This window comes from Cololabis saira, chromosome 21 (assembly GCF_033807715.1).
Source record: "Cololabis saira isolate AMF1-May2022 chromosome 21, fColSai1.1, whole genome shotgun sequence".
NCBI lineage: Eukaryota > Metazoa > Chordata > Actinopteri > Beloniformes > Belonidae > Cololabis > Cololabis saira.
The window spans coordinates 33,980,635-33,998,779 of NC_084607.1; the positions used below are offsets into that span (position 1 = coordinate 33,980,635).

Here is an 18,145-nt window from a genome sequence, read left to right on the forward strand (position 1 = left end):
GCCACGATACGATACACATTGCGATATCCCGATTATGCGATATCCCGATTATTATACTCTACATAGTTCACCGAAAAATTTTAAAATGCATTACACATCTTAAAATCCAAGTTGTATATGTACATCAGATGATAGTGATGGATCTTAAAATCCGAGTTGCACGTTCATCAGATTATAGTGACAATTCATGGGACAAACTGAGTCAAAACAATGTTTTATTATAACTATACAAGCTAAACTTACAACATATTTGTATATGTTTTTCATATTATTTACATCATATGAAATTAACATTAAATTTAGTATGAGGTTGCTTTAATTATGTGGCAAATGATAATAAACACAAGAAAGATGGGTACTAAAACCAAGGACAGGCACAGTGATCAGTCAGTATAGATATAAATCCATAAATAAATAAACCTCTGTCCATTATTTTTCATTTTTTAAGGACAGGCAATTGTGTTATATAAAAAATAAATTATAAAATGAAATAAAACGTTAAATAAAACCTGAGCTCAGTGCAGGGCCCTCCCAGGGTTGGTAGAGAGTGGCAATGCCCAGGACTGTCAATTAGGTAGGAGCACTGGGTGATATAATGGGAAAAAAAATCGGGGATTAAAAAAAAAAAAAAAAAAATCGATATTCAAATTTTGAATATCGATATTGAATCGGCTGGAAAAGTATCGCGATATATTGCCATATCGATATTTTTGCCCACCCCTACTGACGCGCCTTTTCTTCTTTTTGTTCCTTCAGCCCATTTACTCTTAGATTCCATCTCCTCTTATACCTTTCCAACTCTGCAGCTCTCTTTTCCAGCTCTGTGTTTTTCTCCTTGAGCAGTCTCACTTCCATTCCCAGCTCTTTGGTTTTTCCCTTGCATTCTTTGATTTCAGCCGAGTTAAACTCCACCGCTTTAGCAATGCTGGCCATGGTGAGTGTGTTTTCTTTTTGTTCTTTTTTGAAGTCCTCCATCATGCTTTGAAGTGTCCCAATTGCTGCTAGGATCGCAGCCTTTCTCCAGCATTGCCTTCTGTAGTCGTGTTTTCGACTCCTCTTTGTTTTTTCTGTGGAGCTGGTGGTTTAGAAGGTGATGTCAAAGAGTTTTTAGTGCCTTTGGCGTTTGTCTCCATGTTCTCTGGTCCGCAGTAGTCGTGTTGTAGGAGTGCACGTGCACGTGCATTAGTGTTAGTATTCGATTTAGCCATATTCTTGCGTGTTGTTAGGAATATGGGATTACTTACAGGACGGTGAGTGGCTGTAATTTGTCTTCGGTAATGTTTACTTTGAACAGAGATTTTTTTTGAATGAGTTTTCCGCTTTTTAGGGCTTCGCTACTCGGAGCAGTTTACCGTGCGTCTGTTCCCTCCGCCATCAGCCGGAACTCCAGGAAGTCCGAGATTTTTTCGGCACATGCACTGGCTGAGCAGAATCATGGATCTATTATATAACTGGATAAAGTATCGAAAATGGCCGCCCATTCATTTCAATGGAGTTTGCTCACCCAGCGCATCCGCCGAAAAAATTTCTGACTTCCTGGTTTACTTCCTGGTACACGGGCCCATAGAGCATGCGCAGTTGAGTCACCTCCCATGATGCTCTGGGGCCTCCCATCATGCCCCGGGGCAATGTGAACGAGCGCTGCGCGCTCTGGACAAGCGCTGCGCGCTCTGGACAAGCGCTGCGCGCTCATGAGTCCTTCGGACCGGTAATGATAGATGTACACAATGAAATTAGGGATTTATAGGGCAAATCAACCGATGCTGTTCTCAAAGTCATGGTTATAGACTATACATGGTTCATTTGTGTGTTTTTTTTAATTAAAGATAAAACGAGTCATTTTTATTTAAGATGAGACACCCCAGGTTAATAGGCTAAAATAGGGTAAAAATGTAAATAGCAGGTATCACCATGAAACTTCCCAAGTTTATTACTTACATTAAGACAAATATTTTTTGTATTACAGGTTTTGTCAAGTATTATGTTTAAATATGTCAAATATTATGTTTAAATGTGGTTAATTTGTGGAGTTTTATTTTTTGGAGTAAGGATAAAACGAGTCATCTTTATAAAAACAAACAAACAAAAAAACACATGGGATTCCCCACAATAACACAAGCTGTCATATGCTATTTATCTATATACCTTTGGGTAAATCTTTTTGTCTATTAATGATCGTGCAGTCCGAATGTTAGGCGTAATTAACTTTGCATTTTCTCTGATTCTTTTACAGCTTCTGGGCTCACATTAAGTGTTATTCCTGCCTGATATCTTATTTTCACAAACCATACACCGTTGGCTACAACGGAAATGTTTAAGTACAAGAATGACAAACCATTATTATTCTTGCTATTAAACATTTCTGTTTGGTGCAAATTGGCAATGCAATGTGTCGACAGTGTGGTGTGTGTGCTGCAGCTACAGCCAGAGACAAGACCAAACTGCAGCATGCTTTCACTCTGCTGAGCGGGTGATCAGCTGTCGTTCCCGAGACACACATGACCGCGCTTTGCGAGTGCACGGCACAGCCGTGACGTCACGCCCAGAAAGAGACTTTTCTTTGACTTTTCTGGCCGTTATAAAACATTTTTGACAGATATAAAGTCCATGACTTAAAAATATAGAATACACAGATTAGTAATTGCCGGTGATTACAGCTGGAGGTATCCTGTGAACAGTTTTAGAGGCTTCTCTTTTACTATTGCGGTCTATGGGAAAAAAGCTTTCTGGGCCCCATGGGATTTTTTGTTGCAGTACCGCGGCTGGCCACTGGAAAAAATCGGCGTGGCTTCTGAGCGCGAGGCTGGGGGACTGAGCAGAATGCATTGAAATCATGGATGTATTATATAACTGGATACAGGATCGAAAATGGCCGCCCATTCATTTCAATGGAGTTTGCTCACCCAGCGCATCCGCCGAAAAAATCTCGGACTTCCTGGTTTACTTCCTGGTACACGGGCCCATAGAGCATGCGCAGTTGAGTCACCTCCCATGATGCTCTGGGGCCTCCCATCATGCCCCGGGGCAATGTGAACGAGCGCTGCGCGCTCTGGACAAGCGCTGCACGCTCATGAGTCCTTCAGACCGGTAATGATAGATGTACACAATGAAATTAGGGATTTATAGGGCAAATCAACCGATGCTGTTCTCAAAGTCATGGTTATAGACTATACATGGTTCATTTGTGTGTTTTTTTTAATTAAAGATAAAACGAGTCATTTTTATTTAAGATGAGACACCCCAGGTTAATAGGCTAAAATAGGGTAAAAATGTAAATAGCAGGTATCACCATGAAACTTCCCAAGTTTATTACTTACATTAAGACAAATATTTTTTGTATTACAGGTTTTGTCAAGTATTATGTTTAAATATGTCAAATATTATGTTTAAATGTGGTTAATTTGTGGAGTTTTATTTTTTGGAGTAAGGATAAAACGAGTCATCTTTATAAAAACAAACAAACAAAAAAACACATGGGATTCCCCACAATAACACAAGCTGTCATATGCTATTTATCTATATACCTTTGGGTAAATCTTTTTGTCTATTAATGATCGTGCAGTCCGAATGTTAGGCGTAATTAACTTTGCATTTTCTCTGATTCTTTTACAGCTTCTGGGCTCACATTAAGTGTTATTCCTGCCTGATATCTTATTTTCACAAACCATACACCGTTGCTATTAAACATTTCCGTCTGTGATCCCCCTGGTCAGGGCGTTTAGACCGAGTGTGACCTGAGCGTCCCACCTGAGCTCTGTGCCATAGCGCGCAGCTCCAGCTCAATGAATGACAGAGGGTCTCCTGCTCAGCTGCTGCTCAACACTGATCAGAGCAGCTCCCCCTCGTTTACTGAGGTTTTATTATAAACCCAATGTCTTTTGTCATGGAAAAAAAAAATAAGAGACCACAAAAACACACCTTTGAGCCGTGTTTTCCACTTTTCTGAGTGATTATTCCGCCGAACGGCTTAGATTCAGCCATGCTCGTTCCCGAGACACACACGACCGCGCTTTGCGAGTGCACGGACAAAGCCTTGACGTCACGCCCAGAAAGAGACTTTTCTTTGACTTTTCTGGCCGTTATAAAACATTTTTGACGGATATAAAGTCCATGACTTAAAAATATAGAATACAAAGATTAGTAATTGCCGGTGATTACAGCTGGAGGTGTCCTGTGAACAGTTTTAGAGGCTTCTCTTTTACTATTGCGGTCTATGGGAAAAAAGCTTTCTGGGCCCCATGGGATTTTTTGTTGCAGTACCGCGGCTGGCCACTGGAAAAAATCGGCGTGCCTGCTGAGCGCGAGACTGGGGGCCTGATTGAAATGAATGGGCGGCCATTTTGGGCACTGTATCCAGTTAATATTATAGATCCATGGTAATGCCGCGTTCCATTTACCTCGGAAAACGAAACTAGGAACTGGGAATGGCAGCCATCTTGGAATGGTAACTCGGGGGTGGTGAAGCTTCTCCCACTTTCCCAGTAGGAAATTCCACTTCGAGGGGCGTTCCAGTTGAAAATTCCGACTAGGAACTGGGCAATTCCGATTTCCGAGGTAAATGGAACGCGGCATTAAACACAGTAAAATTGTAGCTCTACAAAAGTAGAAAACCATTAGGTAGCATGTTTTGATAGGGTAGCCAAAATCGCTGTTCACGTGTTTGTGTTTTCTGCTGCTCAGTTCAAACTACTGACAAAAAAATAAAGCGTTTGGATGATCAGCAGCAACAGAGAGACCGAGGAGGAACGTGGACCTGAACACTGACCTGCAGACCAGCGGAGGAAGAGTCCGCTTTGGTCCTGCTGGACTCCTGGTTCTGGTTCTGGATCTGATCCCGGTCCTGGATCTGATCCTGGTCCTGGTTCTGATCCCGGTCCATCTCCTGGTCCTGGTTCTGTTTGTTTCTCGTTTTCTGTGCTTCAGTCTAAAAGCGTCTGCACATTTCCGCTGCAAACACGTGACCACCACTCGAGCGTTGCCTGATGGGAAATGTAGGATTATATATCTAGAGCCTTTATTTTTTTTTAAAGGAGCAACAAAAAAAGACTTTCAGGATGTTAATTCCTGCCTCTGTTTTGAGTCACCGTCTTGTTAATCAAAAAAAAAAGAAAGAAAATTGTTGACACGGTTCTGAGTTGTTGTTAGTTATAAGTTAAAGTTATAAGTTGTTGTTTTGAATACCTGAAGTTTGCACTTTAATACTTTCTTATGGCAGAATCAAGTATATTAAAAACAAGTTAAATAGAGTTTAATAAGTAAAGTCACTATGTTTGGGAAAAGCTAGTCAAAACACACTTGTTTTGTTGTAAGGGGTAAATATTATTTCTTTTATAGGGGGTAAAGATGGGACGTTGCGAATGTGCCATGAAAACCACATGTCCCAGCATGCCACAGTTGTCAGGCGCATGCGCAGTAGCGCCGCGGCAGTCGGACGCGGGAGGTCCGCGGACAAATGAATGTCGTGGCTGTTTATTAAAATAAAGGCTTCAGACCAAGATAACGCCTCGTGTGCTGATTAAAAAGACAAGACAGAAAACACACACAGGTCGCCATGTTGGCTACCAGCCCAGTGTTTCCAATCCTGCTTTTCTAAATAGGCTGCGAGTGACGTCGATGCGTTTTCTGAAAACAACGACTCTGATTGGCTGAAACGAAACGCTTCCTCCCGAGAGATGCGGAAGTCGAGCGAGGAAAAAAATAAACAAGTAAAAGAAGCTGCCGTGGTTCCGTGAATCCAGTCCGTACCGACGCTACCAAGAGTTGAGTTTCTGTTAGACTCTATTAAACACTAGAGTGAATACAGCGCTGTCGGGGGGAGAACATTTCCCTCTAAATAGAACATTTTATGTCTCCGGGACGATAATCCTACATTTACCATCAGGCAACACTCGAGTGGTGGCCACGTGTTTGGAGGAGATGGACCGGGATCAGAACCAGGATCAGATCCAGAACCAGGACCAGGAGTCCAGCAGGACCAAAGCGGACTCTTCCTCCGCTGGTCTGCAGGTCAGTGTTCAGTGTTCAGTCTTTCATCATCATCATCATCATCATCATCAACTTTATTTGTGCAGACTATTAAAAACATACAGACACATAAAAACACTAAGAGAACATAAATACATAAAAACAACAGCTACAACAAGAGACTCTCATACCAGTGTCTCCAGAACGGAGACTGATATCTTGTTGCACTGAGGCCGGGGTTAGCCAGCAGTTTGATAATAGAGTTTTGAGACTTGTCCAAACGACTCATAAATCTGTACAAAACTTTCTTAGTAAATGATCTGATTAAAGAAAATAACTTGGATTGCATCTGTTTAGTTGAAACATGGCTCAATAGCGACACAGCTACAGCAATAATGATAGAGACTTGTCCATCAGACTACAGCTTTCACCAACTACCCAGAAAAAACAGAAGAGGAGGAGGGGTTGCAGCTGTTTTCTCCTCAAAACTTATGTTTAGAATCATAGAACTAGGTGATTTCACGTCAATGGAATATCTTGCTATTGAGCTCAAAACTAAATCAACAGTTTTGGTCATAATCAGTGCCGATCCTGGCTCCCAGGGGGCCCTAAGCAGGAATCGTGGCAGCCGGCGGCCGCGGCGATTTGGGCCAATTTGGGCTGATTTTGGACAGTGTTTTTGCAGGGTTTCTCTCACCTTAAAAACAGTTAAAATCCATATTCAGAGTGGGTAGACAAACACATCAGAATGAGGTAGAAACATTTATTGAATATTACACCAAAACTCCAGAGAATGTGGTGCAAATCTTTCTCAGCAAACTTTCTTTTTTTTTTTTTTTTTTTTTTTTGCTTCTGGGGAGGTTCCTGGAACAACATATTCTGAGATTGGAGTATGTGGCCAAATACAGATATATGTAATACTGAGACTCTTGGTCATAGTTTGAGAACCACTGACACTGACATAAATAATAAACTGTTAATAAGCCTACAGGCTGACTGCACATAGCTCCTAAAATAAAGTCACGTTGGCCGGTTACCTGACTGTTGACCTGACGCAGCTCATCATTCCGCTGCTTCTTTTTCTTTTTTTCGCACCCTGAAGGATATATCCTTTTCATTTTGCAGTCTGCAGTGTTGGTGTTACTGTTACTACTGTAACTCTGAACTAGGATTTCTTTTTAGCGCCGGCTCGGTCGCCGGCTCGTAAACGTAAACAAACAGCTGGTGGCTGCTGCACCGTGCACGCATGAGATTGAACGTCAAGTTACGTTTTTGGATTCACAACGCACCACTGCGCAAATACCGTAGCAGCAGCTGTGGCGAGGGGTCTGTCTGTAGTACTCAGATAGTGGGAGGATCCTATTCATGGGTTTCAGTCACGTGACATTTTTTGTTGTCAGCGCCATCTTGAGGACCGACCGAGGACCTTTCCGTCGCGCAGCCAATATGACGTCTCACCTAATAACTCACTTAACTCCCGAAGAACAGCAACGGTATCTACAGAAAATTGACACTTTAGGTTTCGATCCGTATCTAATATCTAATCAATTACTGACTCCACTCCAGTCTGCCAAAAACCTGCCAGATTTGTCGTTTGCGGACATATATATCTACCTGGTCCACAATCCTTCTCAATACACCGGCAAAGCTCTCAAAGCTTTTAAAGTACCAAAGCTTACCGCTACTTCACATCATGATGGGTTAAAGATGCCAAACTTCATCATGTGGAGGCCAAAAAAATGTTCGTGGTAATAGGAAAGGTAAGTGACAGTCTGGTGATGAATAGCATCAGCATTGAATTGCCTGCACAGGATACGTTTATGTAATGAAAAGTAAGAAGGCAGTTCACTTTTTCAGTAACGTTACTACTCTAGAAAGTAAAAGCATCTCATCATGTCACCATAAAACTTTATTAAAACATAAAATATAAAATATATCCATATCCATTATATTATATAATATGGTCAGCATCAACATAAAATGTTTCTTCATTCATCAAGGATGCAACACAGGACTGTTGATATGTAGAAATAGAAGTCTTGGGTTTGGCAGTTGATGAGAACATGTTTTGATGGACCAAAAAAGCCCGAAGAGTGATAAAAACTGTTGAGAAGATCCTCAATTTGCCCCTGTCCTCTCTGCATAGCATCTACCAGAGGAGAATCCATAGATGAGCCTGTCACATGATCAATTACTCCACCAACACCCCACAAAGGTAGAGGTACAACTTATTGTAACTGTGTTTTCTTTTAGTGTTGGTGGTTGGTGGAGTCTTTCAAGATGTTACCGACTCTGTGTGAAGTGCTGGACAAGTTTTATCCTCAGGCCAACAGACTTATCAAAAGAGCTAATAAACTTTCCTTGCCCCCACAACTCCAGCCACTAGGCTTTACTTTTCCCCCAGATATACATACAGTGGGGAGAACAAGTATTTGATACACTGCCGATTTTGCAGGTTTTCCCACTTGCAAAGCATGTAGAAGTCTGTAATTTTTATCATAGGTACTCTTCAACTGTGAGTGATGTAATCTAAAAAAAAAAAAATCCAGAAAATCACATTGTATGATTTTTAAGTAATTAATTTGCATTTTATTGCATGACATAAGTATTTGATACATCAGAAAAACAGAACTTAATATTTGGTACAGAAACCTTTGTTTGCAATTACAGAGATCAGACGTTTCCTGTAGTTCTTGACCAGGTTTACACACACTGCAGCAGGGATTTTGGCCCACTCCTCCATACAGATCTTCTCCAGATCCTTCAGGTTTCGGGGCTGTCGCTGGGCAATACGGACTTTCAGCTCCCTCCAAAGATTTTCTATTGGGTTCAGGTTCAGACTGGCTAGGCCACTCCAGGACCTTGAAATGCTTCTTACGGAGCCACTCCTTAGTTGCCCTGGCTGTGTGTTTCAGGTCGTTGTCATGCTGGAAGACCCAACCACGACCCATCTTCAATGCTCTTACTGAGGGAAGGAGGTTGTTGGCCAAGATCTCGCGATACATGGCCCCATCCATCCTCCCCTCAATACGGTGCAGTCGTCCTGTCCCCTTTGCAGAAAAGCATCCCCAAAGAATGATGTTTCCACCTGCATGCTTCACGGTTGGGATGGTGTTCTTGGGGTTGTACTCATCCTCCTTCTTCCTCCAAACACGGCGAATGGAGTTTAGACCAAAAAGCTCTATTTTAGTCTCATCAGACCACATGATCTTCTCCCATTCCTCCTCTGGATCATCCAGATGGTCATTGGCAAACTTCAGACGGGCCTTGACATGCACTGGCTTGAGCAGGGGGACCTTGCGTGCGCTGCAGGATTTTAATCCATGACGGCGTAGTGTGTTACTAATGGTTTTCTTTGAGACTGTGGTCCCAGCTCTCTTCAGGTCATTGACCAGGTCCTGCCGTGTAGTTCTGGGCTGATCCCTCACCTTCCTCATGATCATTGATGCCCCACGAGGTGAGATTTTGCATGGAGCCCCAGACCGAGGGAGATTGACCGTCATCTTGAACTTCTTCCATTTTCTTTTTTTTTTTTTCAATATCTTTTTATTTCACAAAAAGGCAATCACAAACATCCTAAATAACAGTAGGTCTTACAATTTTCTTTTGTGCACACAAGCCAAATCTCGCCTACAACCCCCCCCCCCCAAAAAAACACAAAAACATACACACGAAATAAATAAATAAAAAATAAATAAATAAACTGTAATTTAAAAAAAAAAAAAAAAAAGTAACAGTAGGGGCATCAAAACTCAAATACCTACAGATACATAGGTTACATAAAGTAAATGACAACAATAAGACAGCAATCAGCGTACGATGAAGTTTACAATGAATGAAGCTCTAAGCCAGAAAATAATGGGAACCAAAATTCTTGAAAAAGATGGCCACGGTTATATTTTTCCAATGTTGCTTTTCTAATGGTAGAAATGCTGTGATTTGGTCAATGAAAGTCTTAAAAGATGGAGGGGAATCGTTCTTCCAAAATAAAAGTATACATTTTTTTGCAAAGTAAGTTATCAAAATTAATATCCTGCATTTTTTGTTTTGTAGTTGTAAATTATATGTGTCATTTAATAAATATAAACTGCTGCTTAAATCAAATGTTTTGTCCAGGATTAGTTGTGTTAGGGAGTGGATTGATTTCCAATACTTTTGTAAGCGGTCGCATGTCCCCTCCATCTTTTTACATCTTGGACACTTTGATGAAATATCCTTTGATATTTTATGCATTTTTATTGGAGTTAAGTAAAATTTGTGGATGAATTTAAAGTTAGCTTCCTTAATTTTATTGCTTGTAAATGGGAAATGTACTCTTTCACAGATATTTAGCCAGGCTTTTTGTTGTAAGGTTGTGCCTAATTCCATCTCCCAAATATTTTTTAATAACTGAAGTGGATCGGCCTTCCCCTGATAAGATGTTGTAGACTTCACTGATCTTTCCTTTTCTTGTGTCTGAAAATAACAAAGTTTCTTCAATTTCCGATAACCCAAGTCGTAATTTCTTTTTTTGAATGAGTGAATGAGTAATGCTACGAATTTGTAAATACTTAAAAAAGTGTCTGTTGGGAATATTATATTCTGATCTTAGGTCAATAAATGATTTTACGTGCATGTTCAAATTTAATATATCTTTGAATTGTGTTACACCAGAGCTCATCCATTGGTCTGTATTAACCATTGTGATTTGAGTGTTGAAGTCTGGATTTTGAAAGATCGGAGAATAAATAGATGTACAGGGAGAGATCCCACTTTTCTTTCTACAGTCTTTCCATGTTTGTAGAGTATTGAAAACAGAAAACCATTTGTCCATGTTTTTTATCTTTTCAAAATGATTTATGAATAGGAGGGAGATGAGGGACAGAGGTTCGATTAATTTTGCTTCCATCTGAACCCACAAGGATTCCTGTCTTGCCATAGACCATGATATCAGGTTCCTTAATTGGGCTGCCCAAAAGTAATATTGAAGGTTAGGGAAACCCAGACCTCCCAATGATTCAGGCTTCATGAGAGTTGTTAGGCTGATCCGAGGTTTTTTATTGTTCCAAATAAATCTTGATAGACAGCTATTTATTGATTTAAAAAATTCCACAGATAAAAAACATGGAAGCATCTGGAAAAGAAAATGAAATCGTGGAAGAACATTCATTTTAATTCATTCATTTATTCTCCCTAAAAGTGACAGTGGCAAGGAGGACCACTTTAACAGGTCTGATTTGATCTTAAATGTGAGAGGGGTATAATTTTCAATAAACAATTTATCCAGATTTGGAGTAATGTGTATACCTAAATACTTAAAGCCCTTTGGTGTAGAGTTAAAACCATAAGTTGAAAGCGTTTTTTGCCGTTGGTATCATGTGTAAGAAAGTAGCACTAGACTTATTAAAATTGATTTTGTATCCTGAATAGCTTCCAACTTCTTCCATTTTCTAATAATTGTGCCAACAGTTGTTGCCTTCTCACCAAGCTGCTTGCCTGTTGTCCTGTAGCCCATCGCAGCCTTGTGCAGGTCTACAATTTTATCCCTGATGTCCTTACACAGCTCTCTGGTCTTGGCCATTGTGGAGAGGTTGGAGTTTGTTTGATTGAGTGTGTGGACAGGTGTCTTTTATACAGGTAACGAGTTCAAACAGGTGCAGTTAATACAGGTAATGAGTGGAGAACAGGAGGGCTTCTTAAAGAAGAACTAACAGGTCTGTGAGAGCCGGAAGTCTTACTGGTTGACAGGTGATCAAATACTTATGTCATGCAATAAAATGCAAATTAATTACTTAAAAATCATACAATGTGATTTTCTGGATTTTTTTTTTTTGATTCTGTCACTCACAGTTGAAGAGTACCTATGATAAAAATTAAAGACTTCTACATACTTTGCAAGTGGGAAAACCTGCAAAATCGGCAGTGTATCAAATACTTGTTCTCCCCACTGTACTGCACGCTCACTGACATTTACCCACTTTCTGTATATAGATATGACACAGATATCATTGATAACACATATTGTTGTGCAATAATATTTTTGCTATACTTTGATGCACATAAAACAAACAAGCTAAATATGAAAGATAGATGTTTAAACATGGATATATTCTACCTAGGCCATGTTCATAGCGGCATCACTCACTGGTCGGACAGAGTCTCCGAAACAATAGTTGAAACAGGTGGGGGAGGGGGTCTCATCAATTTGTGTTTCCACGGCGTGGAAGTTGATGGAACCTTCTCATAGCTACATAAACACAAATATGCTACATCCCCGCGTTGTAAAACGTCCCGTTCAAAGCCAATATATCAACGTCATTTTATCACAATTATAATGCAGAGACTGGCGATTATGGCTGTGCAATATGATCAAAATGTCATATCCTATAAGCTAGAGATAAGCAGTACCGACGACCTGTAACGTTACAGGCTTACACCGACAGAGAAGCTAATGCTAGCATTGGGCTAATACGAGCTACAAAAGTAACTTAGCTAAGTTGGCTAACGTTACACATTTCATGAAAATAACAAATCCCCCCGAAGCAAAACCAATAATTACCTGTCCAACAGAAAGATAGCGACCTCTGCATCACTTTTGAAGCCCTTCAGCTCCTTCAGTTGTCTCCACCGTTCAAAAGCTGTGCCGATGTTCACCCTGGTTTGTCCTCTGGCCTTATCCAAAGCCTTTTTTGTCGCAGCCTTTTCTTCCTCCGGCTTTCTTTTTTTAGCCTTTTTAGCAGGGTGAGTCGTTACAAGTAACGCTGGAGGTGGTATTTTTGGCTGCGTTTTCTCTGCCATTCTTCAGCAAACGTGACTCGAGTGTGTGAAGTTTTCCGGCAAGATTTTCGACGTGACGAGTGCGCGCATGGGACAGAGGGGGGCGTGGGCGGGACTTAAAATGAAGGCATCTGATTGGTTCTTTCCCCCCCTGCCAATCCTCTGGTCCTCTGACCAATCCGTGCCATTCGGTGCGCAAAAAACAGATTGTTCAGAGTTTTTACAGGATTAAAGCTGTCAGAGAGGTCAGATTTTTTTCCTTTTTCTGAACACATTATTCACTGGCTACTCTCAGGATGGAAGGACCATTTCACCCAGTATAACAATAAATGCTTTTGAATAGGATTACAGACTATACCTTTAAACCGCTCTAAATTAACTGACTAATTGCCCAACACAGCCTCACGTCCTCCTTGGCTCCGGGTCTGGAGGGGCTGCAAGCCATTCCAGGTGCTGATCTACGTTTCCTGCCAGGCTTTTTCAGTCCGAGCCTTCGGGTAGAGAAACTCCTTTCAACTCTGGAAAGAAAAGGACAGTTGATGCAGCGCCGCCTTGAGCCGGGCTCCCTCTGCCCTGGCCACGGACCTCTCACGCTGCCACGCTGCGCACGGGGGCTGGTTCCGTTCGTTGGAACATGCGGCTTGTCCCGTTTGGTCGCCGGGTGCGTGGGCTTCACGGGTCCAGGAGGCTGGAGCTTCTGCGGCTTATTCTGGGTCACGCTGACGGTCGTCCTCGGAACGCCACGGATCCTAGTACAAGAGAAGCTCGGAACGGAAAAAGTTAGAGACAGGGAAGTCGGAGCACTCCGTGGTATCAGACCTTACGCCCGGCAGGTGATTCATGGTCCAGGCGGCTCTCCCCCCCAGCTCTGGAGAAAAATGGAGAGACGTGGTCCCCAAACACGTTGGGAGCAGGATAGAGGTGTATCCGACGGGCTGGGCGAGGGAAGAGAGTGTGGGAGGGGAGGAGAAGGCTTTTCGTCCACCGGGATGCAGTGACGTCATCAGCGCCTGGCCAATGATTGGACGTGTGGCGTCTCAGGCGCCACCTCCTGTTAACACCTCCTGGACTACAATGCCCAGGAGTTCTGTAGCCTTTACCAAGCGGCCATTTTAGGTGAAACTTAAAGCTGGTCCCCAAACTGAGGATTCAGACGGCTTTAAAGTCGTTTTTGACCTAATCACAAACGTTCATAAGAGTTCAGAGCTCACATGATCACATGACGGTGGCCCAACAACAGTGAAGAGTGAAGATTCTGATTCTTTTTTTTTTTTTTTTTTTTTTTTTAAACCTTTTCTGCACACATATTAATGATTGATACCATGCCGGTAAAACCCAAAGGCATATATATGTGCATTATTACTATATTTAATACATATACATATATATACGCATACATACGCATGCACATACATATGTATACACATACAAACCCAGTGATTTTTTTTATTTTATTTTTTTTGGGGGGGGGGGGGTGGTGACATCCACTGCCAATCCAGGAAGCAAGAACACACGGAGGCACACGTCAAGCACTGGAAACCTGCAACAAAAACCACAAACGAAACACGGAGCCGACCAAAACACGAGCAGCAATCGACCCAAATCTCGAGATCGGATCACAGTCTGAGCCAAGCTACCGCGATTAACTAACCCAAAAACTACAGGGCAAGCATGCAGGTGAACAAGCGTGTGTGTGTGTGTGTGTGTGTGTGTGTGTGTGTGTGTGTGTGTGTGTGTGTGTGTGTGTGTGTGTGTGTGTGTGTGTGTGTGTGTGTGTGTGTGTGTGTGTGTGTGTGTGTGTGTGTGTGTGTGTTATTAAAACCGTGATGCGGGGAGTGCCGGGACAATGCCCCCCGGACCCCCTGCCTATGTGCGTATGAGTCATGTAAGGGGGGGAAGGAGGGGGAGCGGAGGCCAAAGCCAGGAGGCAGGACCTGCGGAGCCGGCCCTGGAAGGACGCCCACGCTCCCCCACCGGCCATCCAGTTGACGGGGGCCGGCCCTCCGAGCCGGGTCAAGGCCCCACCGTACCTCCACGGGCGCCGCCGGAGCCCCCAGGCGGAGGGGGAAATGGTCCAGCATTCCTCCATTCATACTGACAACATAAGACATAGACACCTGAGAATGGCTCCACCCCGCCGCCGCACCTGCCCGTGCTACCCCCCGGCCAGGGGAGGCCCGTGGCCAATGTATCTGCTGAAGCTTTAACTAAGTGCGTTTCCTGTAGTAAGACAATGTCTGCCTGCAGGATTTTTATCTGATTAAGGAGTTTTAGTCTCTTCTTTCTGTTTCCAGCTCCGTTTACATTCCAGGTTATGAACTTTAATTTATCCATAATCCAATCATTGGAAGTAAAATTATATGTAAATGGTTATGTTGTATGAGCTCATGTACAGTAACTTACAAATGATATATTGTTGCATATGTGCGTGCCATGCTATTCTATGTGTGTGGCATGTGCATTCACACCAGTTTACCAAACAGACAGTGCAGCAGGATGGGACATAGGGAGAAAGAAAAAAAAGAAACATTTAAAATAAAAATGGGAAAAAGGGGTGAGGTGGGGGGGGTGGGAAATAATTCCAACCATAAAAATAAAAGAAACGATCACCAGTGTGTGCCGTGTGTTGTTGAGACAAGCAGTGTAGCAATTATTAAAGATTCTGAAGAAGATTCTAAAGAAGATTCTCAGGGGCAGAGTTGGACGGTTCCTGCTTCGCTGTCTACACTGTGTACTGCACACACAAGGTCAGGGCAGAAGTTCTGACTGATGACATTTTGAGTTTGTACAGAATGCATTAAACACACCATCAGTCATCTCAAGGAATTTCTATAAAAAATGTATGATTTTGGTCTGAGGGTGGGTAGCTTTAGCCCTTCACACTTTTGTTTTGACATATTGAGATGTTTTATCTTACTGTTTCTGGCTGTCAAGAGCCATTGATAACAGAACATGCTTAACATAACACTAAAACTTCATTGTTTCACTGAACATGACGGACAGCACTTGACTTGAACTGAAAAGGGATTTGTCCGGTCAGCAAACAACAGGATCTAAGTCTTTTTCTCTTTCCTTACAGAAACATAAAGCCAAAGAGAGAACCACAAGTTACTGCTGGGATATGAGGGATAAAGTCCTCACCTCTTCACCAGGTCTGAAGGTCCGAAAGAGGATTCATACTGAAGAGAAGCTGTACACCTGTGAACAGTGTGGGGCAGCTTTTACCACATCAACTATTTTAAAGGGTCATCAGCGTATCCACACTGGAGAAAAGCCACACAAATGTGATCAGTGTGGTGTGGCTTTTACCCGACAAGGTGATCTAAGGCATCATCAGCGTAGTCACACTGGAAATAAGCCTTACAGATGTGATCAGTGTGGGGCAGCTTTTAACCAACAAGGTAATCTAAGGAGTCATCAGCGTATTCACACTGGGGATAAGCCTTACAGATGTGATCAGTGTGGGGCAGCTTTTACCCAACAAGGTGATCTAAGGAATCATCAGCGTATTCACACTGGAGAGAAGCCTTACAGATGTGATCAGTGTGGAGCAGCTTTTACCCAACAAGGTCACCTAAGGAGTCATCAGCGTATTCACACTGGAGAAAAGCCGTACAAATGTGATCAGTGTGGGGCAGCTTTTACCCAACAAGGTTGTCTGAGGAGTCATCAGCGTAGTCACACTGGATTTAAGCCTTACAGATGTGATCAGTGTGGGGAATTTTTCACCAGACAAAGTCATCTAAGGAGTCATCAGCGTATTCACACTGGAGAGAAGCCGTACAGATGTGATCAGTGTGGGGCAGCTTTTACCCGACAAGGTGATCTAAGGCGTCATCAGCGTATTCACACTGGATTTAAGCCTTACAGATGTGATCAGTGTGGAGCAGCTTTTACCCAACAATGTGATCTAAGACGTCATCAGCGTATTCACACTGGAGATAAGCCTTACAGATGTGATCAGTGTGGGGCAGCTTTTACCCAACGAAGTAGTCTAAGGAGTCATCAGCGTATTCACACTGGGGATAAGCCTTACAGATGTGATCAGTGTGGGGCAGCTTTTACCGAACAAGGTAGTCTAAGGAGTCATCAGCGTATTCACACTGGAGAGAAGCCCTACAGATGTGATCAGTGTCCGGCAGCTTTTACCATGTCATGTAATCTAAAGCGTCATCAGTGTATTCACACTGGATAAAAAATTGTCTGTTATCAGTGTGGGGCAGCTTTTACTCAGAGAGCTCAGTTAAAGGTACCAATTTAGACATGAAATCCGGAGTTTTGTTTTCAGTTTCAACTGAAAAATGTTTTTATCTTACCGTATTTTCACGACAATAAGGCGCATATTCTTCTTTTATAGTCTCTTTTTTTTCAAAATGTGTGTCGTTATTGTAAGGCGGACGTAGTTGAGGCCACCATGAGAATGTTAAAGGGGGAAGTATGGGCGCGTGATTTGCGGATGTAGTTGAAGCCACCATGAGAACGTCCAGGTGATTTCATGAATCACCATCGCTGTTGATCTGTGACTCTATGCGTGACCATCTCACAGCCGATGTGGAAAAAGAAGTGAAACAAATGAACGCTGCGCTTCCTGTTATTCTTGGAGGTGTCAGGACTCAGCCCGTCGGGCTTCATCCGCAGCCTGATCGCGCTGAGACCAGGATAACTGTTAGAGAGTATGGTTACTGTTATATATATATTTTTTAATAAATAACAGTAACCATACTCTCTAGCGTAGCCAGGACACACGAGCTGTTGGCAGTCCCTCTATTTAACTCCCGTAAACAAATTAACTCATGCGCAGCAGGTGAGTGTTCAGAGCCTCAGAGTGCGCCCAGCTCGTGCCCGTCGCCGAGTGCGCAGCTCTGATCTGTTCTCAGCGCGATCGGGCTGCGGATGAAGCCCGACGGGCTGAGTCCTGACAGGAGGTCTGACAAAGGAACACCAACCGCTGGACATCGGTGTGAAGCGGCCGTTCAAAGTGAGGCTGCGAGCGGCATGGCAGCGATGGATGAGCGAGGGAAACCAGTTTCACAAAGAGTGGAATGCAGCACCGGGCAAGTTACGCCACAGTCTGCGGATGGATTGTAGATGCGTGGGCTAACGTGTCTGCTGGCACTGTTTTGAGCTTTTGCAAAAGCCGGCATCATTTCCGAGGGGCCGCACGGCACGGAAAGTGACTCTGACAGCGAAGAAAGTGGAACTGGCATATTTGATTTAGCGCAGCTGTTTAATTCAGAAACGGAGGATGAGGACTTCGATGTGTTTGAATAATGCAATAATGATTGTAATAAAGACTTAAATAAAGCACAATCAAACTCAGTTTTGCTCCCGCTCTATTTTAAAATACGCACACTTGTATGCTTGTGTGTGTGTTGTAAGGCGGCGTGCCATATGTGTGTGTAGACGGCGCCTTTTCGTACTGTGC

At 42.8% G+C, this 18,145-nt stretch overlaps 1 protein-coding gene across 1 annotated transcript; it reads left to right on the plus strand.

Moving 5' to 3' along the window:
* Window positions 1-5,902: 5,902 nt before the first annotated feature.
* LOC133422186 (zinc finger protein 501-like) lies at window positions 5,903-17,307 on the plus strand. The gene is made up of 2 exons (XM_061712128.1): window positions 5,903-6,006; window positions 15,800-17,307. Exons 1-2 carry the CDS (start codon window positions 5,917-5,919, stop codon window positions 16,913-16,915), a joined length of 1,206 nt encoding a protein of 401 aa, XP_061568112.1. The 5' UTR covers window positions 5,903-5,916; the 3' UTR covers window positions 16,916-17,307.
* The last annotated feature ends 838 nt before the right edge of the window (window positions 17,308-18,145 follow it).

Coding starts and splice junctions, on each gene's coding strand:
- LOC133422186 (XM_061712128.1), top strand. CDS start 5,917: ATGGACCGGGATCAGAACCAGGATCAGATCCAGAACCAGGACCAGGAG. Junction 6,007..15,799: donor CTTCCTCCGCTGGTCTGCAG/GTCAGTGTTCAG, acceptor CTTTCCTTACAG/AAACATAAAGCCAAAGAGAG.